Source organism: Equus caballus, chromosome 28, assembly GCF_041296265.1.
Source record: "Equus caballus isolate H_3958 breed thoroughbred chromosome 28, TB-T2T, whole genome shotgun sequence".
Taxonomy (NCBI): Eukaryota; Metazoa; Chordata; class Mammalia; order Perissodactyla; family Equidae; genus Equus; species Equus caballus.
In genome coordinates this window covers 38,719,950-38,739,152 of record NC_091711.1, presented here as the reverse complement: position 1 = coordinate 38,739,152, position 19,203 = coordinate 38,719,950, and the positions used below count along the sequence as shown (strand labels likewise).

Sequence of the window (19,203 nt, the reverse complement as noted above, 5' to 3'; positions counted from 1 at the left end):
CTTTGCCTATACCCCCTTACTGAATTGTTGAAAGTTAATGAATCAGCACTTGGCATCAGTGCTTCGCGTTTTATCAGCCTTCTCATTATGAACAAGTCTCCTTTATCTACTAAAATGCAGTTGAGAGGCAGATTACTTTCTAATATCAGACTTTAACTGCAATTGGAGATAATAAAAGTGGGTAGAACTTAGCTAAATGAAAATCACAGATGAATTTAATTGCCTGTTGTGTAATAAAAGGCACATGATATTTGAGGCATTGCAAAGTGTGACCATACTGTCGTGTAAACACACCAAAGTGTCATTGGAAGTAGAATTCAGAAACTTTCCAGCAACTGATAAGAAATAAGTTATTTCATATCCAAGTTAAAAATATGATTTGATGACCTCACTTGCTAGCTTGTTTATTGTAACAGAGAAGGTAGTGGTGAAAATATCCAGTTTGTTTAGCTGAATAAATAAACAGATCTTCTAATTGAAAATAGCCAAATTTTGGTTTAACAAGTACGAAGAAGAAAGTCTTATCTTTTATCTCTACTGCTGTTCCATGTCTTTTGGTCCCAAAGTAATGTTTTGGGGAAATTATATGCACAAAATACCTCCAAAGGTTTGGAATCTATATTTTTAATTATAATAGTTTAGTGTTGCTCAGGATTAAAAAAAAAAAAGTCATGTATTTTGTTTGATACAAATTTGTTTTCTAAACAGGAAAATAAACCCTTCTCTTCTTAATCAGCTACCTTCTCAGTTTTATTCTTTCAACTAAAACAGGTCATGCCTAGAACTTCAGTTATCAATTGTATTTTTCAGAATTCCATTAGTATTCTTATGGTCAAAAAAGAACCCTTAGAATCTTCCAGTTACTCCTTCCCGCTCTGGATTACATTGTTACTATCTGGGATCCCCACTGCACCTTTGAATTCTTGGACCTTGGACCAATCACCTTAACCTTTAGCTCATTATCTCTGCTTGTGAAAGCAATGCATTGTGGGTATTTTTGGTTGTGTTTTTTTTTTAATTACATTTCTCTGTTTACTTTGGTCAGAATTGATTGACTTGTTTTTCTGAGGTGTTGCATTGGTTCTTAAAATGCTGAATAATAATACTTTGCATGCTTGTGTGATCAGCCAAATCTTATCGCATGTCTAATGTGCAGGGTAAAAAGCAGGTGATGTATGGATATCAGAAAAAATTTACGTTACTATGAAACTGAAAACAAAATACTAAACATAATTTTGAAGCATACTTTGCGTACGGGTCCCGCCCTAATGGAATTCTTTGGGTTCATTGTTTTCATGTTAAACCCCTCGCTACATGCCCTCCCCACCACACACACACACACACACACACACAAACGCCTTTTGAAAATCTTTAAAGAAGAACTTCCTCCTAGGGTGAGCTTTAAAACAAAAATACTTCAGGTATGAAAAGTTGATGTTTCCAGTCCAGCAGATTTTTCGATAGCTGTGTCAGGCTCTCTGGGAATGCTCTTTGTTGTTTTAATCTTACTTGAATTACCAGATCTCTAGGTCGTTGCCTCCAGTCTGGCATTCCTTTCCCTCCTGGCATGTCCTGGAGCTGTGTGACGTGCGTGTGCACCTTCACGGTCTCTCACTGACTCGCAGTGGCCCCAAGCCCAGGTTACGTATTCATACATCACCTGCCTGTGTAGAGCGCATGTGCATGCTGCCGTCCTCAATAACCGGAATGTGTTTCTGTTCTTTTGTTTTTTGTTTTTGTTTTTGTGTGGATTTTCTGCAGTGTGGTTTACCAGGACGGATTTTACGGTGCTGACCTCTATGTAAGTACACACACCGGGGCCTTCTGGACCCCATCCCCTGACAAGCCAGCCTTTTTTTTCTGTTTCTTTGGTTTGGTTTGATTTTTTTTTAATATAATTTATTTAATTTTTATTTTGTTTTTCCTTGTGGATATATATATATATTTATATATTTAAGAATGCAAGCATGCTTCTCTGCCACTGCGCTTGCCCCTGGGTGCAAAAACTAAGCCTTTGGGTTTCCTGATGGTTGCTAGAGTCAGTCTACTGGACATATTCTTTTCCCTTCCCACTGCCCACAGATGTCCTGTATATCACTACTATATTGGCGAGATGATCAGCAGGTTTAAAGTCTTATGACTGTCCTGTCACATGCATACATAAATAACAGGACGAGCTTAGCTTTAAGGCAACTCTTTCCCGTGTCTGCTTTTCCTTCTCATTTCTCATCCCTCTTTAGATCATTAGAGCTTTGATCTACATAGATGGCAATAAGCTTTCTGAACTGTGTGTTTTCCTATCTTACATACTTTGAGCGAGCATTATCTTGTGAAAGTAAATAAGGAACTGATGCCAGTGAAGAGGAGGTAATAATGAGAGAAAGCCAAATGTTCAGTGATTAAGGCCTTTTGTTATCAAAAACTCCACAACCAGTGGATCTGTTTTCTGAAGAGCCATCTAGAGGGAAATGAGTTGCATAATTAGCAACCTAGACTCTTTTTCCAAGCATCTGACTATCACACAAGATCTGTTAATTCTACCAGCCATGTTACCATCATCATCATCCATTATTTAAATTATCTAGCTATAGAGAAAGGTCTGCGATTGGTTTGTCACATATTCTTTAAAATATGGACAAAATGATCTGACAAAGAGTCAAAGTTTTTGAGTTTTGAAGTCTTTGATTCAAACCTCTCCAAATGATCTTTTTCTGAATGCAAGGTTGCTCTCACCGCTCAAATCATTAAGAAACAATTTCATAAGAAAAACTTGTCAGCATGAAATTATTCCTTGAGCATAGGTTAGAAGTGTCTGGAAATGCTTTCTCCACCCTTACCTCCCCAAATCAATAAGGGTACCTTTTTAGTGAGGTAGTTCCGGTCTGCCAGAGATTCTCTGGCAGTCCAGAAATGTGAATGCACTTTCAGAATGCATTTAGGGCAGGAAGTAGAGACAGGGTGAAATCCCCCCTGAGGCACTGCAGTGACTGAACACGCCTGGCCTGTTTAGAGGAGACCTTCAAAGTTTGCGTTAGTTTAACAAACGCTTAAAGGAACCTTCAGCCCTGATTTGGTCCAACCCTGTCACTTTGTAGATATGTTTCTTAGAGAGATTGTTACTTACCCAGATTACATAAATTATTTGTACAGCCAAGCATAAAATCCAACTAATCCATATTTCATGACTTTTCTTGGTAGTTTAATTAAAATCCACCTCTTTCCTCAGATGGTTTTCAAAAAGTAATGAAAGATAGTTTTTTTCCTGTGCTTACAATGGAACTTGAGGGTTGAGGATCTATATGCTACTTTTACTCCAAATTACACTTTTCTAAATATACATATTTACGTGTGATCTTCGCATGTACATTCTCCCATATACATATACATTAGTATCCATATTCTCATGAAACTCATCTTTATGTTATTTAAGTTGTTTTCTTGAAATCTGGTCTATTAGAGCACGCTTTTCTACTTGAATTATTTCTTAAGTCAATTTTCTTTTTCCTCTAATATTTTCCTTATTTGGGGATTTTTTTAAAGCGTGGCCTACTGCTACCTTATTACGATTTGCGGGGCCAGCCTGGTGGCACAGTGGTTGAGTTTGCACACGCTGCTTTGGTGGCCCGGGGTTCACCAGTTCAGATCCCAGGTCAGACCTGCGCACTGCTCGCCAGCCATGCTGTGGCAGGCGTCCCATGTATAAGATGGAGGAAGAGGGACACAGATGTTAGCTCAGGGCCAATTTACCTCAGCAAAAAGAGGAGGACTGACAGAGGATCTTAGCTCTGGACTAATCTTCCTAAAAAAAAAAAAAAAAAAGATTTGCATTCTTCTACCTTGCTAAGTCGACCAACCAAATATTTGTTTACAGTCCTCTCGTTGCCTTAGTTCACACATATGATTTACCCCCCCTGGGGAAGAGTCACCCTGAGCTAACATCCGTTGCTAAGCCTCCTCTTCTGTTGCCCTGAGCTAACATCTGGGCCAGTCCTCCTCTATTTTTTTGTTGGTGGAACACCTGCACGGTGTGGCTGGCGAGTGGAGTAGGTCCACACCCTGGATCTGAACCCGCGAGCCCGGGCTGCTGAAGCGGAGCGTGCAGAACTTTGTCCGCTCAGCCACGGGGCCCGGCCCCACACGTAGAATTTTGTGAAGAGAGATGATTTTTCCATACTTGTTGAGAAAACACTCTTAAGTTTTTTAATCTGCTAAACGGATAACCTTCTCAAGCTAAACACTAGTAATTCAGTGACCTTCCGAAATATTTTTTTGACCAGTGGCCCCTTGTTGATGAAAAATTAATATTATTGTTATTATCGTTTCTTAGTTCCTATCTTAAAGCAGTTACTTGGAGGAAAAAGTTAGTCACTAGTGCTGAAATAACATCTGAACCCCCGAACCCGCTCACGAAAACCAAGAATACATCAGGGGTGACTGCTGAGTGAGGCCTAAGGCAGCGGTGGCTTTTAGGGCCTTATGCTCCCTACTCCATGTGTGAGGGGCAGAGGCTGCTTCTTAAAAAGCACACACACAAAGCCTGTTGCTGTACCTTGAGTGTGTTCTCTTCTCTCTGTACATTTTCCCTTCGGTGGAAATCTATCAGTACACATTTAGTTTTTGTTTCCTCAGAAATCAGATTAGAAATAGAAGGAGAGGAGGGTTTATCTCGTATAGAAACCTCCAGAAATCTATATAGAAATCTTCTATAGAAATCTAGTATATAGCACTGAACCAGAGCTTGAAGAGGCGACAGGAGGGAAAAGAGTTTGTGATATTAATTTAGGCTGTTAATTGTGGAGGGTTGGTTTGTTTTTTATACCTCTTTCCCTGTTCTGTTCTTAGCCATAATTCCTGCTGCCCATCCTCCTCCCTTTCTCTCCTTCCGTGGCACACTACTCTCGGGAGAGCTGCTCTGGAGTCGGCCGTGATTTGTAGACCCCTGTGGTGCCCCCTCGAGTGTAGCAGATAGATGACGTGTCCGCCCACCCCTCTTTTTTGGCCAGTAGAAAAGGCGTAATTCACCCTAATTCACTTTTTAACTGGGGTAACAAACTGCTCCTAATTCTCATCCTGTGAAAAGCATGCTTGCATCCGAAGGAAAGAAAAGGCTGGTGGCCCCTTAGCGGGCTTTTTGTATGATTGTTTTCCTTCCACAGCTGTGTTTTGAACTGCTCTTCCTGTGTTCTGTTATAGAATAGTCTTACAGGAACCAATCATTAGCGCTAAAATACCTCAGGTAGGAGTGCCAGTGTGACCTGCCAATCAATCAGATTGTGGATTGCAGTGACAAAATTGAATTATACTAACCATTCCAGCTCCACGTTAGAGATGGGAACAGAGGCTTTTTTGGACAATCAAGACTTGTGAGCGTGTGATCTAAGCCCTGCTACCTCAGCAGTGCACACAGTCAAGTTCCGTACGTGAGGGCACTTCCTCCAAAATTGAGTGCTCCTGTCCCATTGCCACATATCCACAGCAGGCGTGTTATATGCACTGTCCCATCACTGCCACCTCTTTTAGTTCGTCAATCACATTTATCCATGGTGTTTAAACTGGGCTTTTCTATTTGGAGATCTTAGCAGTTGGGGACATTTTCTTACAACTGTGAAAGAAATGAGAAAAGGGAGGAAGTAGAGTCTGTCCAGACAGGACTCCTGGATCCCATATTGGGCCCTGTAGTGAAATCATGGTAGTAATTGGACTTGGCTGCTATGTAAGTTTGAAGTTGCCTTAAAAATCTGGACATATTGAAACTCTAAAAGTAAAATGTGTTTTTCCCTTGCCCTCTTTGCTTTCACCTTAAAACAAGATCAGTGAGTTCATTGGTATAATATGTTAGAAGGTTTGCTGATAGCTGGATGCTAGGAAAAAGAAAAGGGCAGATCGCTTTTTACAATTCAGTTTATTTATGTGGCTGCCCAGCAAGACTTTGGAAATGAACTATTTTGGGGAGATGTGGAATAGTAGAGTTCCTGAAGGGTTAACTCATTAGAGATCATCTCTCAGCCATCGTAGAAGTAATAAGTGGAAGATGTCAAGTCGATCGTAACAATTTCTTCCCTTATCCCCAATTTTAAATAATAATAAGATTAACTTTAGATACTTTTCTTTAAAAACTTTATTATTTACTTTTGAAGGTTGATAGGTCTCTCAATCAAAAGCAGTAACAATATTACTGTTATCAGTTTTTGTATTGACATCTGTGTTATTTACATTTAATCAAAGGTGCCATCTTGCCACGTAAGAACTTGTGTCTCCTAAAGAGCCCCTCATGCAAGTTCAGTCTAGAGCAGTGGTTCTCAGCTGGAGTAGGGAGGAGGTGGGGAAAGGACAGAGTTAGAGTCGTCTAGGGACAAATAAAGTGATGCCCAGAGGCACAGCGGTAAACCCAAGCCTGTTGGAGTAAATCCTCCACTGTTCCAAGCATAGCACCTGGCCCCGCCTCTCCCCTACACCCCCCCACACACCACCCTCCCACTCCCACTCCCCTTGCTCTGTAAATCGATACACCACACATAGGGAACAAGCTTTCATTTTGTCTGCTGGTCTTGAAATACACTCTTCTCCTCAGTGTCACATAATGTCATTGTCTTCCAGGTAGAAAGAAGGTGTCTTGACATCACATGCTCACCAAAGTCCTGTTTTAATGTAAACCTAAAACAAAAATGTAATAAAATTTATGGCTAGGTTAAAATCAAGACAGGGGGAATGTCTACCAGTGTGAGATAAACTAATAGATATGCAAGTATAGGTCAGATATAGGGGGGATGACATGGAGAACCCTTCGATTTTGTTCTAGTTAAAACACAGCTACAAAACCGTGCAGGAAAGTCATACGGTCAGTGTGGCAACGTTCTAAAGTTAATTAGATGATAAAATGGATTCAGAGTGGAGTAGAAAGTCTCTAGGAGGTGACCTTGAGCCACGGAAAACTGAGACTCTGGCAACAACAAAAAGATCTTAAAGGTAACGGCATTTTCCTTTGAAAAAGCTGGAAGTTGAAGGCAGGGATATCTCATGGATTGTGAAAAGATATATTAGACACAGGAAACATTTGAGAACACTGTGGATAGAATGAATGGGTGTCGGCAGAGGGCAAGCACGCAAGTGAGTGCCACGGGTCAGGATGGGGCCTGTTGTCAGGGTCAGGCAGGTTGGATGCGGGATGACAGAGTGTTGGGCTGCCCTAGTTGGGAACTTTAGGAGTCATTCAGAGTGAATTACAAAAGGAGTAAGAAAGTAATTATGTTTAAAGGGGTGTGTGTATATGTCGATCAGGCTTAGCCGTGCCAAATTTATCCAGCTATCAGGGTTCCAAAAAACTGTCCGTGTGTGCCCTCCTACATTAGGGTGTGCTGTGGCCATGCTAATCCCCATTTTTTGTTTTATTTCAAATCACACACAGATAGAATCTGCAAACTGCTTCAGATCAAACAGGTCTGATTGTGTGTAAATACATATGTCCTTTTTAATTTTTATTATTAATGGTTGCTTCAGTTCTGCATCAATGCATGGTTAAAAGCAATACACATCAGCTATTTCATGACTTCATATCTCCAAATGAATTATTTCTCCTCTTTTTTTGTTTGTTTGTTTGTGCAGTCAGCTGAAGAAATGTTAACATCTCACTCTAAATCTCTCAGTGGAGTCTCTGTTCCCTTCTCTGATATAACAGATGGGTTACTGCTTGTTATAATTATTAACATTGTGGTGTGGGCCAGGGCTAGGGTGGGCAAGATTTACTATTTCTTTGGGCTGGGGAGGGGCCAGTCGTTAGGGTATGGAATGTTAACTCAAGTGGTGACTGACTGTTTCCGTAATACCAGGTCGTTGTGGCTGCACGCTCTAGTAATTGAGGCTGTGTACTTCACCGAGCTTGTGGTAGAGCCTAGGGCAAACCGCTGTCCCAAGAGAATGCTGGGATAGATAGAGTTAGCCAATACAGTCTGAACGTGGTGATTTTGCTGGTTGTTTTAGCTCCAGATGTCGGCATGCTTAGTTTTTAATGTGATTAATAAATGTGGCGCCATCTCCCCTTCCCACGCCTGGACCCTGTCTCTCCCACCCTTCCCCACCCGTGTTCTCTTTGAAAAACTTAAGAAACAGTAATGAAAACCTTGGTGTTTCAAACTGCACTTTGTTCTCATGTTGTATAAGACTTCAGATTTGCTTTCAGAATGAAAATTGAGAAAACAGTTTCTCAGCCTGGAATCTTATTCACTCCAAAATCTGGAACAGAAATAAATGTATCTGAATTTTCTTTGTTTTATATTATGTGATATGTTTTGTTGAAAACAGCAGCAGAAATACTTTGAAGTAAGACTGCATCTAAGAGGAGTAAATCCATGATGTACAATTTAATTTTTCTGATTTGGGGGGTGGTCCTCAATGAATTACCGGGTTAGTTTATTAGGATATGACCTGCCCGTCCTCCACCCAGACCCCTACAAAGGGCCTCTCTGTAGCATCATTATCATAAAGTAATTAGGAGAGTAGTCATGTTGGAATATTATCGGCTTTAAAAAAATGAATGTCGTTTTCCTGAATGCTGATGCTCTTCTTGATCCTTTTGTTCTCAATAAAGTATTTGCATCGCTGTCCTATCTTCCTGAATTTAAACAGCAGAGAGCCTCAACAGAGTCCAACTCCAAAGTCAGAGTTTACTTGTAACAGGAGGAAAGTGCTGCAGGCGCATTCTCTCCATTTCCTTCTGCCTTGGAGGGAAGCTTCGTTCCCAGTCTGATCGCTTTTTTAATTGTTTTGATTAACAATAACATTACCCCAAACCATTGAGGTTTCGATGGCTTCTTGCAGGCTGAGGAAAGCGAGGGGAACTCCTTCTCTCAGTAACCTCATTCAGAGCCTCTTTGTGCAGCGCCGCTCATAGCTGAGGTTTGATACAATCCCCTTATCTCTGACTCACTGAGAGTCTGTCAGCGCTTCTGAGCCTCAGGACCCCTTAATGAGAATGTATACCTCTGCCCTAAGGGGCAGAACTTCAGTTTTTAACTGTTTTGCTCAGGTAAACATAAATTGGGCTTTCCTTGCCTTTATTACCTTGACTTCTGAAATTTTTGAAGATTATTTTTGCTGTTTGAAGGAATGCTAAAGAGACAAACCATGTAACGCTTGTTTACCACATTATCGTTGTTTACAAAGAAGGTTTACTAACAGTAACCCTGCTGGAGACATCACACTAGCAAACTTTAATTCTAAACTAATGGAATCGGCTCTGGTTATAATGAAAAGCTGAGCCTTTAAGGTTCATTTAAAGCTTAAAATTTCAACTACAATGATTAGCCTGTTGCTTTGTTTAACAAATGCTTTTACTGCTTCATTTCCTCTTTAGAAGTTTACAAAAAGAAATGGCACTTTAGTCAGTTCAACATGCGTCCGTGCATGTGTTTGTGGAGAGCAGTGTTTGTGTTGCAGCCTGCCCAAAGGGTGTCCAGCTTTGCCCAGGTCAGCTGGCCGGCCCCCCGTGGACCTGGCTGGAATTCACAGGAAACATGTTGATCACAAATAGCCCCTGAGGATGCCTCCTGCCGCGTCCCTATCCGTTACCATTTCGTTGCCAGTGTTGTAATAGTAATTAGAATTTCTTATTTATATGAAAATCTGTAGAAGAATTTGTAATTGAGAAAGAAATGTTTACTTTTCTGAGTCGTTCACTTGAAGAACAGAGAGGGAATAATACATAACCACTGAAAACCAGTCGGATTTTTTTAAATGTACATTTGAAGCCATTTCTGATGACTTCGAGCAGCATAAATTTAACAAGCAAATTTCCTCCACATGCAGTTTCTTTAGTTAGAGAAAGCATATGATATAGGAAAGAAGCAAAAAGCTTTAGAAGCCTCTAAGAGATTATAGCTATTTCCAAAATAAGATCCGAACAGAAATGAAAGCAACGAGCTAGAGGCCGCGCTGTCGGATGGCTAAGAAAAGCACGGGTCCCATTAGAAAATGCCTGTTTTCAATCCTGAGAAATAATACAGAAGTAAATTTAGGATTTCTTTTGCAGATTTAGCCAAAATTGAACATTTGAAGGATTCGAAAGCAGAAAGCTTTAGATATCTGTAAGAAGTGGACGGACACTCAGATCCACAGAAACGGAACTCGCTCTTCCACTACTGAAATGGTGTCAGGATGGACCAGTGGAACCTAATTACATTTGATGGGGAAAGGACAATAATAAAAATTCACACCTGAATTAGGTTTAGGTAAAATGAGTTCTGGAAGGGTAAAGAAAATGTAGGGCTTGCCACTTTGCAAATAGCCTGCTCACATGGCGTTTGTTGTGATGTCTCTGAAATCTTGATGAAGGCCTACGATGCTTCGCCCTGACAGTGGGACCCTTTTGAGTGTTTGGTTCATCTGAACTGAGGTGAAATAGCAGGATGTGGGAGTTTGAAACTCGAGGACTGAGAGGGTATTTGAACCACTGGAAGCAAAGCTCTGGAACTGCTTTGAGATGAGGGTGTAGGAATCTCAGAATCTTTTACGGAAGGAAGACGAATGCAGCTAAACGCGTGGGGGAGAGGGGTCCCTACTCTATTTGAATCCAGCCAGAGGATCCTCAGCCTGATTTGCCCGAGTCTAAAATACAGATTCAAGTTGGCAAACTTTTTCCGTAAAGGGCCAAGGGATAAATATTTTCAGCTTTGTGGACCATACGCACTTTGTCACAACTACTTTTAAAAACTGGTGGGAGCTGCGTTGACTTACAGACTGAAGTCTGCCAACCGCTGGTCTGCACTGGTTTTTCTTTCTCAATATTACCTGATTATTTTAGCCTCCAGGCAAAAGTGCTGGGCCGGGGGAGCGGAGCACTGTGTGGGACCTTTCTGTTAGGCGCTGTAGTCTCTCGGTAGTAAATCGATCTGAGCACACGTCAGAGGATCTGAAGTTAACACCTGTAAATTCACTGTTTTAATTCTGTACATTTCCTTGTCAGTCAAAGTTCTCCAAACTTCCTGTAAATATTTTCCCTGTTGAAAGTTCCAACAGACTGTGATACAGTAAGATCCAAAATCATATCTTCATTTCTTAAATTTGAGAACAGGTCCCCCGTATATAGTTTATTTTTGTTACTATCACAAATTGGAAAGCAAATCCCTGCACTGGGTGGAGCTCAGCTTTGTACCAGAGGAATAACATGGAGACCGATGCAGTTTGAAACATTCTCTTCCCGTGTGCGTGTCCGTGTTCGTGTCTGTCCCCGTGTCTGCGTCTGTCTGCGTGTGGGTGGGTGTGTTCATCTGTGCATCCAGGGGAGAGGTGTCTGTAAAGTCAGTTCTCTTCTCTCCTGTAGGGTGGATATGCAGCCTACAGATATGCACAGCCTGCCACTGCGACCGCGGCCACAGCTGCTGCAGCCGCTGCAGCCGCTTACAGCGACGGGTATGTACCAAGAGGGACAGGGAGCACGGCACCACGCCCAGGCGGCCCCCTCTCCTCCCTGCTCCATTTCCACGGCACCGAGCACACGGGGCTGCCTAGCCTGGCTCCTTCTGGACTCCGTCACGCCAGAAGCGCAGTGGCACTGACTCCTCCGCTCCCTGTCTCTGGTTCTTGTCTCTTGTTGGCTTTGGCCCCCATCTCCCGCTTGCTCATCTCCAGCTCCCTTCTTTTCCATTTTGTAGAAGTACTTCAGAATTTCTCAGAGTTGCTGCATTTAGGACTAGAAATAGAAAGATTTTTTCCATTCTGCCAGTTTCCTAATAACATTCCAAGAGCAAGTTGCTCACAAGTCCTTAGCACAGGAAACCCTTTGATTTTTTTGGATCACTGTCATTCCTGTATCTCCCTGATTGTATTTCTTCTTTCCAGTTATGGCAGGGTGTACACAGCCGACCCCTACCATGCCCTTGCCCCTGCCGCTAGCTATGGAGTTGGCGCTGTGGTAAGTATATGGACCTTTTTTTAGAAGACATTTTGCTCCTTCTAACTTAAACCTAGAGACTACAAAAGATCTAGGGAATAAATTCAGCCCTTCTTCCGTTGCCAAAGTATTAAAACCACATAGGACTGACTATCTGGAAATTTCATGTCACCTTCATCTGTGTGTTATAGTGTGACTACATGGCCTCATTAAGGACAGCAGAAAGGAATGAATAGTGACAGCCTGCTCTGAGTAACAGCATTGTTTGAGAGAGAGAAGGGAACAGGTTGTTGCTTTATATTGACTCAAATATTGGGTGTGTACCTGTGTCACACTTTTATTGATGGGGGTCACCAAGACCTCAGGGGCAGAAGACTGTCCAGTTCTCACAGTAAGCTTTTCAGAAAACTTAATGTGTGTAAGTTGCAAATGCAAAGACATTTTATTAGTAACATTTGTGGCAAAATGTGGTATTTTCATAAAAGTGTAGAAGTCCTCAGAGCTTGTCTAGAATAATCCTTCCTACTCAAACTCAAATCCCACTGCAGTATTTCTGTGTGGGCCCAGACGGCTCCAGGTCTAGTGATCGGGACACACCCGCTGCAGCAAAGACAGGCCGTTCCACAGCGCCACGTCCTAATGCCAGACATCTCTGCAGTCCAGAATGCACTGGGCCACTGCCTGGTGACATCGGCGAAGGTGTTGGAGAGGGAGGCAGAGTGATGAGCCAGATTAAGACTCAGAGGACTAGGAGAGAGCCCGTCGCTTCTCATCCCAAACCTCTGCCAAGGGAGGTTGGCGGGAGGAAGTGCCAGGGCCCCGGGGGAACGGATGTGTAGAACTGGCGTAGAGACGTGCAGTGTAAAGCAAGCAGTGGGCGTTCCTGAGATGTCATTTAGTGCCAGTGACATACATCCTGTATTTGAAGATTGACTCAAGGAGAGAGGTGTTCCTAGGGAATTTTTAGTTGGAGAAGGGAAGCCATTAGATAAAGATAAAACAGAAGTAAAGCCGAGTTAAACCCCGGTTATGTGTCTAATTCGGATATGTCAAGAAACACCGTAGTTGGTGTATTTTCTGCACTCTAGAGGAGGTAGATTTTATCAGTGGAGAGATTGACTCGGGTTTAAATCCAGCACTGTCTCAAACGTGGGATGTGATAGATGATGGTCAGAAGTCACATGTTCTCCGTCGACAGGTGATGAGGTAAGAAGGTAAAATCAGCAGTCTGCTTAGGTCAGAAAGGTGGAAAAGATCCGTGCTTTTAGAAATCAAATTAGTGTTGAATGGCCCTTCTGTGCTAATTCACGCTGGTAATGAGGCGGACCATTATCATACTCTCCATGAGATATCAGGTCGACAGTAAATGTTTTGGGCTCGGGTTTGAGCATCTCAGAGACAGAAGTTGGCTTCCTGACTTCACTGCACCAGGCAACATCTGTCAGTTGCTTTGAAGCTTCTAAGGAAGCTATTTTTCTAAACCCCTTCTCAGGACATTTTTCTTCATTTTTAATGCTTCTCTTACTCATCAACCTTTTTATGATTTTTGTGTCTTTAATTACTGCAGGCGAGTTTATACCGAGGTGGCTACAGCCGATTTGCCCCCTACTGAAGTGACGTGAGACCCTGCAAATGGGACAGCCCCCCAGTTCATGAGGCCTGGCTATTGCAATATTTACTAGTAGAGGAACTCTATAGCAAGATGAAGAGGAAAAACAAACAAACAAAAAAACACAAAAAAAGAGAGTACTTTTTTATACCTCACTATGTTCTTTGAATATGTATTTTTCCTTTAAATTTCTGCCTTTAATTCTTTTGTTCCAAAGATTGTGCATTTTTTTTCTTTTTTTTTTTTCTTTTTTTTAACTGTGGTAAAAAAAAAAAAATAATGCATTTCCATGTCTGTATGTCCGTGCTTAGCTTATTCTGTCAGTCACGGAAGAGGTGGTTACTGAGGAAGAAGAGAGATTAGGAGCCGATAAATGCATCTGATCAGAAATCAGCAGACAGAATACCCAAAGTCTGTCTAGTGCTGAATGGCTGGGGGACAAGCAGAAGTGCAAGAGATCTTTCTGCAACAGGACGTTCTTCTAGTCTCCTGAGTTTCTGGTCTGTGGCAGGCAGTTCTGCTTGGCTGTGGCTGGAATCCGCATGCTGATAGATGATAGGAATTTGTGCTTGCACAGCAGGAGGATTAAAAAGACACTTTTCCTCTTCTCTGCCCTCCTGTCTTCTCCATTCTTTTTACAATCATCTTACATGCACAGCCTGAGACAGTTGGCATAGTTTTTGGAATTATAGTATTAATATTTCCAAACGTGCTCTCAGACTGTGGGTGATAAACACCTCATTAGGAAACCAATCTCAGAATGAACTCTGGAGTATGCAAAAGATCATTCCTTTCTTTCCTGTAATCCTGGCATTCCTGCTGGGCTTCTTCCCCTTTGATTGAACAGCAGCATAGCTCATCTATCCTTTTATTAACACCCTGTCCCCATGTCCTTAAGATTCAGGAATTTAGGACCCAGGGACAAAGGAATAAATTGCCAGCAGCCAGATTTCCCCCAGGTGTTTGGGCATAGCTTGAGGATTAGAAGAGCCAATAGAAGAGAGCAAGGAAGAGAAAAGGGATATTAGATGATGTCGGGCAAGGCACTCTGATATTCCTTATCTTTCTCTTGCATCAAAAGTCAGTACAAAGTATAAAACATATACTAAAGACTCTGTTGACAAAAGATGAAGCGCCGAGTCCTAGATCAGCTGTCCCTGGAAGTTCTGGTGATGAGGGCATGAGAGGTGAGGCTAAGGCACTTTGTACTAGCTCCAAAGCCATAGGAATCTTCATCCTCCAGAGCCTTTAGAAATCACTTGTCTGTCCACAGTCTTGAGCCCTCATGGCCGTTCCACCCAGCTTCTCATTCTTCTCCAAAGACACCCAGCTGAGCACCTGGACCGCTTGGTATACATGAACACTACAGGACGTGAAACACAGCCCCTGAGGTTGCTCCCCTCCTCTATTGGAAGGAGGATCTGACATGGCGAGGATCTTACATGTTGCCAGAAAGAAGAGTCACATGGTGGCCACAGCAGTGAGTCACTGCTACTGCTCCCTGGCTTCAATTTCATGTATATTACTGCGCTAGGGGAGAAAGTGTTTCTCTTCTAGCCATTAGCTATTAATGATAAGGGCAAGGGTCCTGCAGCATTTCCAAAATGAAGGCATTAGGAAATAGAGAAGCACGGTCTGTTTGGCTCCCTGGTCTATTCACATTGGTACTGGGTGACCTTTCACCCAAGGATAGCTGCTAAAGGGAGTAATTCAGAGACATGGAGCTTCTGGTTGGTTATGGGTTTGTTTTTGCTTTGTTTTTTTTACTCCTGCCTCCACACATGTTCTTGACTGATAACTGATTCATGTCCCTGAATTAAAATGACTGACATATGACAGCATCAAGCTTTCTTTGTAAGCAGACTGATATATCGGGGAGGGACTGGCCTGTCTTCTCCCCCTTCAGAATGCTCTGTCTCCTAATAGCTGGGAGAGAGGCTGTCCTTGAAGCTAGGTGAGACATCAAGAAAGCTGGAGGCCTCGATGCAATTCTTACTGATTCTGGGAAGCAGTACGTAGAATAGGGGACACCAGACTGCCCGGTCCACTGGCCATTTTTTAAGGGTTCCCCTCCCCAAGCCAAAGTTTGGTTTGTTGCTGTTAAGACAATTTTTGTTGTATGTATATAAATATTTTAGTTAGAGGAACGGGGAGTGGGCTGTGGCACTTTCGCAGTTCTAGGGAATGGGGGCAAGGAGGGTATTTTTCTTTCTTTTGCTTTTGTTTGGAGGGAGAGCTTTTGCTGACTAAAGAAACAGAAATTTCATGTCATGTTTAAATAGAGGCCATTCTCACAAAACGACAAGCCACCACTCAGTGGTGACAAGGCCAAATTCTAAATGGTTGTATTCATAGCAGGGGAAGAGAATAGGGCAATGAGTTTAAGAATTTTCTCTTCTTTTTTCCAGAAAGAGATAAGGATGATGGGAAAGGAGAGAAGGCAGTTCCCACAGCCCTTTTCAAAGAGGCCGGAGCATGAGCTCGAGGTCGCTCTTGTGCGTTTCAGTTCAGCTGGCTCTGGCTGAGGCCTCCACGGGCAAGCTGTGCTTCCAGTGGGCTCGGCTGCATTTCCAGGGATGGTTCTAATCACACTGCTTCCTCTAGCGCCCCTTTCTGAGAAAGACAAAGTAGAGTTCTGCTTTTGTTAAAGGGCCTTTGGTTCTTGGTGTCATCACTATCGGGCTCCCCATCAGCTCTTGAGCTTTGAGACTCCAGGCAGTCATCTTCATCAGAGGCAGGTGTCTCCAAGCATCCGTGCTTCTATATTCCTGACTTTAGTTCCCCTTGGACTAAACAGAGGCAGAAGAGAGTTTGGCACCTTGTGAGTTCGATAGAGGATGCTGGTTGATAATTCCAGAAAACTTAGTAATGCTGAATCGCAGTGCGTGGATGACTCGAGACAGCTTTGCAGCGTAGCGTGACACGGACTTTCTGTAGTAAGCGTCTTACTCTTAGAAGCTGGGCTCCTTTAAGGAGACCTCTAGTGAACACTTTTATCTAAATACCCCTCATTCGGCCCAGAGATCTGCCCATAGGTCTTTTCCAGAACTCCCTGTGTTACATAGTTCAGCTTCTGTTAACCCAGATCAGCCATTGTGATTCATCGTTTTTAAGGCTCAGGTTTTACAAAACCTACTGTCACCATCATCCTCCAACAGCCACAATCGGAATTGAGCCAATTTTATTTCCTTGAAAAAGAAGGGGACTGGGGCTCCGCTCTCAGTTTAAGGGGGCTGGTGGAGAGCTGCCCGATAGAAATCGAGGACAGCGGCTTCTCCTCCCAGTGTGACTCCTCAGGGGCCGATGTGCTCTCAGTTTAGATCATACTTTCCTAGAGAGAGCAAAGTCGGTGAATCCCCGCCACCCTGTAACTAGTCACGCAGCTTCCACACGAGGGCGCTGTCAGCTCGGGATGGAAGCAGACCCAAGGAGCTACACGAAGGGCCCGCTGACCCCCTTCCCTCTGGCAGGAGAGCAAGGCGAGCAAGGGGCAGTCCGGAAGGCTCTCAGACCCGGGAGGAGGCGCGGGGGAGCTGACTGAGCCCTCCCCTTTCGCCAAGTCCAGCGCTGCTCTGCTGCTTGCCGCCCTCTAGCACAGGGACATTTGCAGAATTGCAGGCTCTATTCCCCCAGATAATAGGAGGAAAGGGACTTCGGGGGGTGGGGAAGGGGTAGTGGTGTTTTAAAAGCATAAGTCACCTGTTTGCACTGTTTTAAGATAGGAGAAAAATAGTGGGCAAGGTGAGCATCAATGTAAATTTGTGTGTTTTTATTTTGTCATGCTCTTGAAACTGTTGACCATGTGTAGTATACACCAGTGAAACTTGATTCTCTGTTGCATAAAACACTATCTTTTGGAAATGTTACTGTCCAGAAGCCTCCTCCCTCCCTTTCCCTTCTCCTCTCTACTTCCTTCATCCTTGCTTTACTGATCGGCCAGGCCATAACCATCCGCGAGCTGGACCCTTTCCAGATGGGCTCTGGTCCTAAGCCAGTGTGCACCCTCTGGGTTAGTGAGTGCAGGAGAGTCCCCGGCACCTGTCTTTCCAGTCAGGCTTACAGACCAGACTGCAGCGATTAGCAGGTTCCTCCAGCAGATGCACTAGGGCCGAGGAGCCGAGGGCGGCGGGACTCCTCGAGCATTGCCTTCGGCTGTGGCAGCTGAGTTCTCATGCACGTTACCGGAACTGTAGCCAGCTACAGTTTACTCAGGAAAACGGTCGATCATTTCAGCCATGGTAGTGCTGGTTGGCAGGGCTTGGTAACTGAGAGAACTGCTCGTCAGCCGAAACTCCAACCTTGCCTTCAAGGAGGCTGCCAGCGAGGGATTCGGCCCCTCCGTCTGGTTGTCACGTATGTGCCGGTGTCGTGAGGGCCCAGCTCACACTGGCAAGGGATCACGGATTCTCTTTTCCTCCCACCCTGCCCCTGTTACCAACACCAGATTCCCAGGGGGTACGTGAGTTTTTGAATTTTTGAAAAATGTTTTTTGGTTTGGCTTTTCTGGGGACTGATAAGTGCTTTAAGCAATGTCTGCACCCCATCAAGACTCCCAGCTTAGTCATTCTCCTCTATTTTTCTGTTCACAGTATTTTGGTGTGTGTGTGCTCGTTTTGGCAGCTCATTTTGGCTGTATTATATATCGAGTGATGAATTGATCCTCTTTTTCTCCCTACGGGATATGAATTGTTTTTTTCTTGTGTTATAATTCTGCTTGTGACTAGCTGGAGCAAACCTGGGGCTGGCACACGTAAGCTAGGGCTGCAAAGGGCTAAGAGAACCAGTGGGGTTTACTTGTCCCTAACAGGCCGACCTACCTGAATCTCTGAGCTTTTCAGTCCAAATCTTTGCAAGGCTAAAAACGCCACAGAACCTCCTCTGCTCCCCACTCCCCGTGGCAGGGACTAAACCATCCCTACATGCAACGTGCGGTCTCTCCGGCCCCTCCCATTGCCGTGGCAAACAGGTACCTTTGGGGCGTGGGGGCCTCACATGGGATGCTTGTATAATTGACCACCTCGCCTTTCCTACCCCCTCCCCTCCTCCCCAGAATCGCTTCCTAGGACCCCCGAGCTGCTTGCCCAGGGTCCTGTTTCCCTGCAGACTCCAGAGAAGCACCCAGGGCTTTGTGACAGTCTCTCCTGCCCTCCCCTCCTCGTTAAGAATCATATTGTATAGTAGCTTTCAGACCATACAGTATTCATTGGGTTACTCCTCTTATTATCAAGTAGCTGGAATTGTGAAGGTCGGAGTAGTTAGATCTTTAGCTTTTATTCCTTATTTTTTGTATTACTATCCATGTGTATAAATTATTGATCATGTTGCTGGCTTTTATAAACTCTAAGCGAAGGAGGAGCTCTGCCTCTGCCTTTGCGAATGGTAATGAAGCACTGTTTTTAAATAAAAGAGAGAAACACCATTCTCTGGCCTGTGTGTGTTGATCCTCCATCCCTGTTGCCCCTTCCTGACACGCAAAACTTGGATTTGACTTCTTAAGATGGGAAGAAGGCAGGCAGACCGCAATGCTTCCTGAACGGAAGGCCCTCCGTCCCGTGGGCAGCCGGGAGGCGGTGAGGCCGGGCCGGGACCGGGTGAGCCGCTCTGCGCTTCCTCCGGCTCGGGAGCTCCGCGCTGTGCAGAAGGTGTCTTTTGTGCTTCTGACCTGAAACCTCCTCTCAGCTTCACTTCACCTTTCGTCCTCTCCACTTCC

The 19,203-nt window shown here is 43.8% G+C and overlaps 1 protein-coding gene across 50 annotated transcripts in view; it reads left to right on the top strand.

Annotated features, from left to right (window-relative positions):
• Window positions 1–18,912, top strand: part of RBFOX2 (RNA binding fox-1 homolog 2) — a 265,092-nt gene extending 246,180 nt beyond the window's left edge. For 12 of the 50 annotated variants that reach the window (XM_070254234.1, XM_023631629.2, XM_023631628.2 and 9 more), the window contains 5 exons: window positions 1,762–1,801; window positions 7,406–7,437; window positions 11,315–11,403; window positions 11,833–11,905; window positions 13,452–18,912. In XM_070254234.1, coding sequence (XP_070110335.1) covers window positions 1,762–1,801; window positions 7,406–7,437; window positions 11,315–11,403; window positions 11,833–11,905; window positions 13,452–13,506 — 289 coding nt within the window. In that variant the 3' untranslated portion in view covers window positions 13,507–18,912. Of the gene's footprint in view, window positions 1–1,761; window positions 1,802–5,193; window positions 5,237–7,405; window positions 7,438–7,602; window positions 11,404–11,832; window positions 11,906–13,451 lie in introns of all 50 variants that reach the window. The other 38 variants (XM_070254237.1, XM_070254235.1, XM_070254230.1 and 35 more) reach the window with 6 other exon arrangements.
• Window positions 18,913–19,203: the final 291 nt, after the last annotated feature.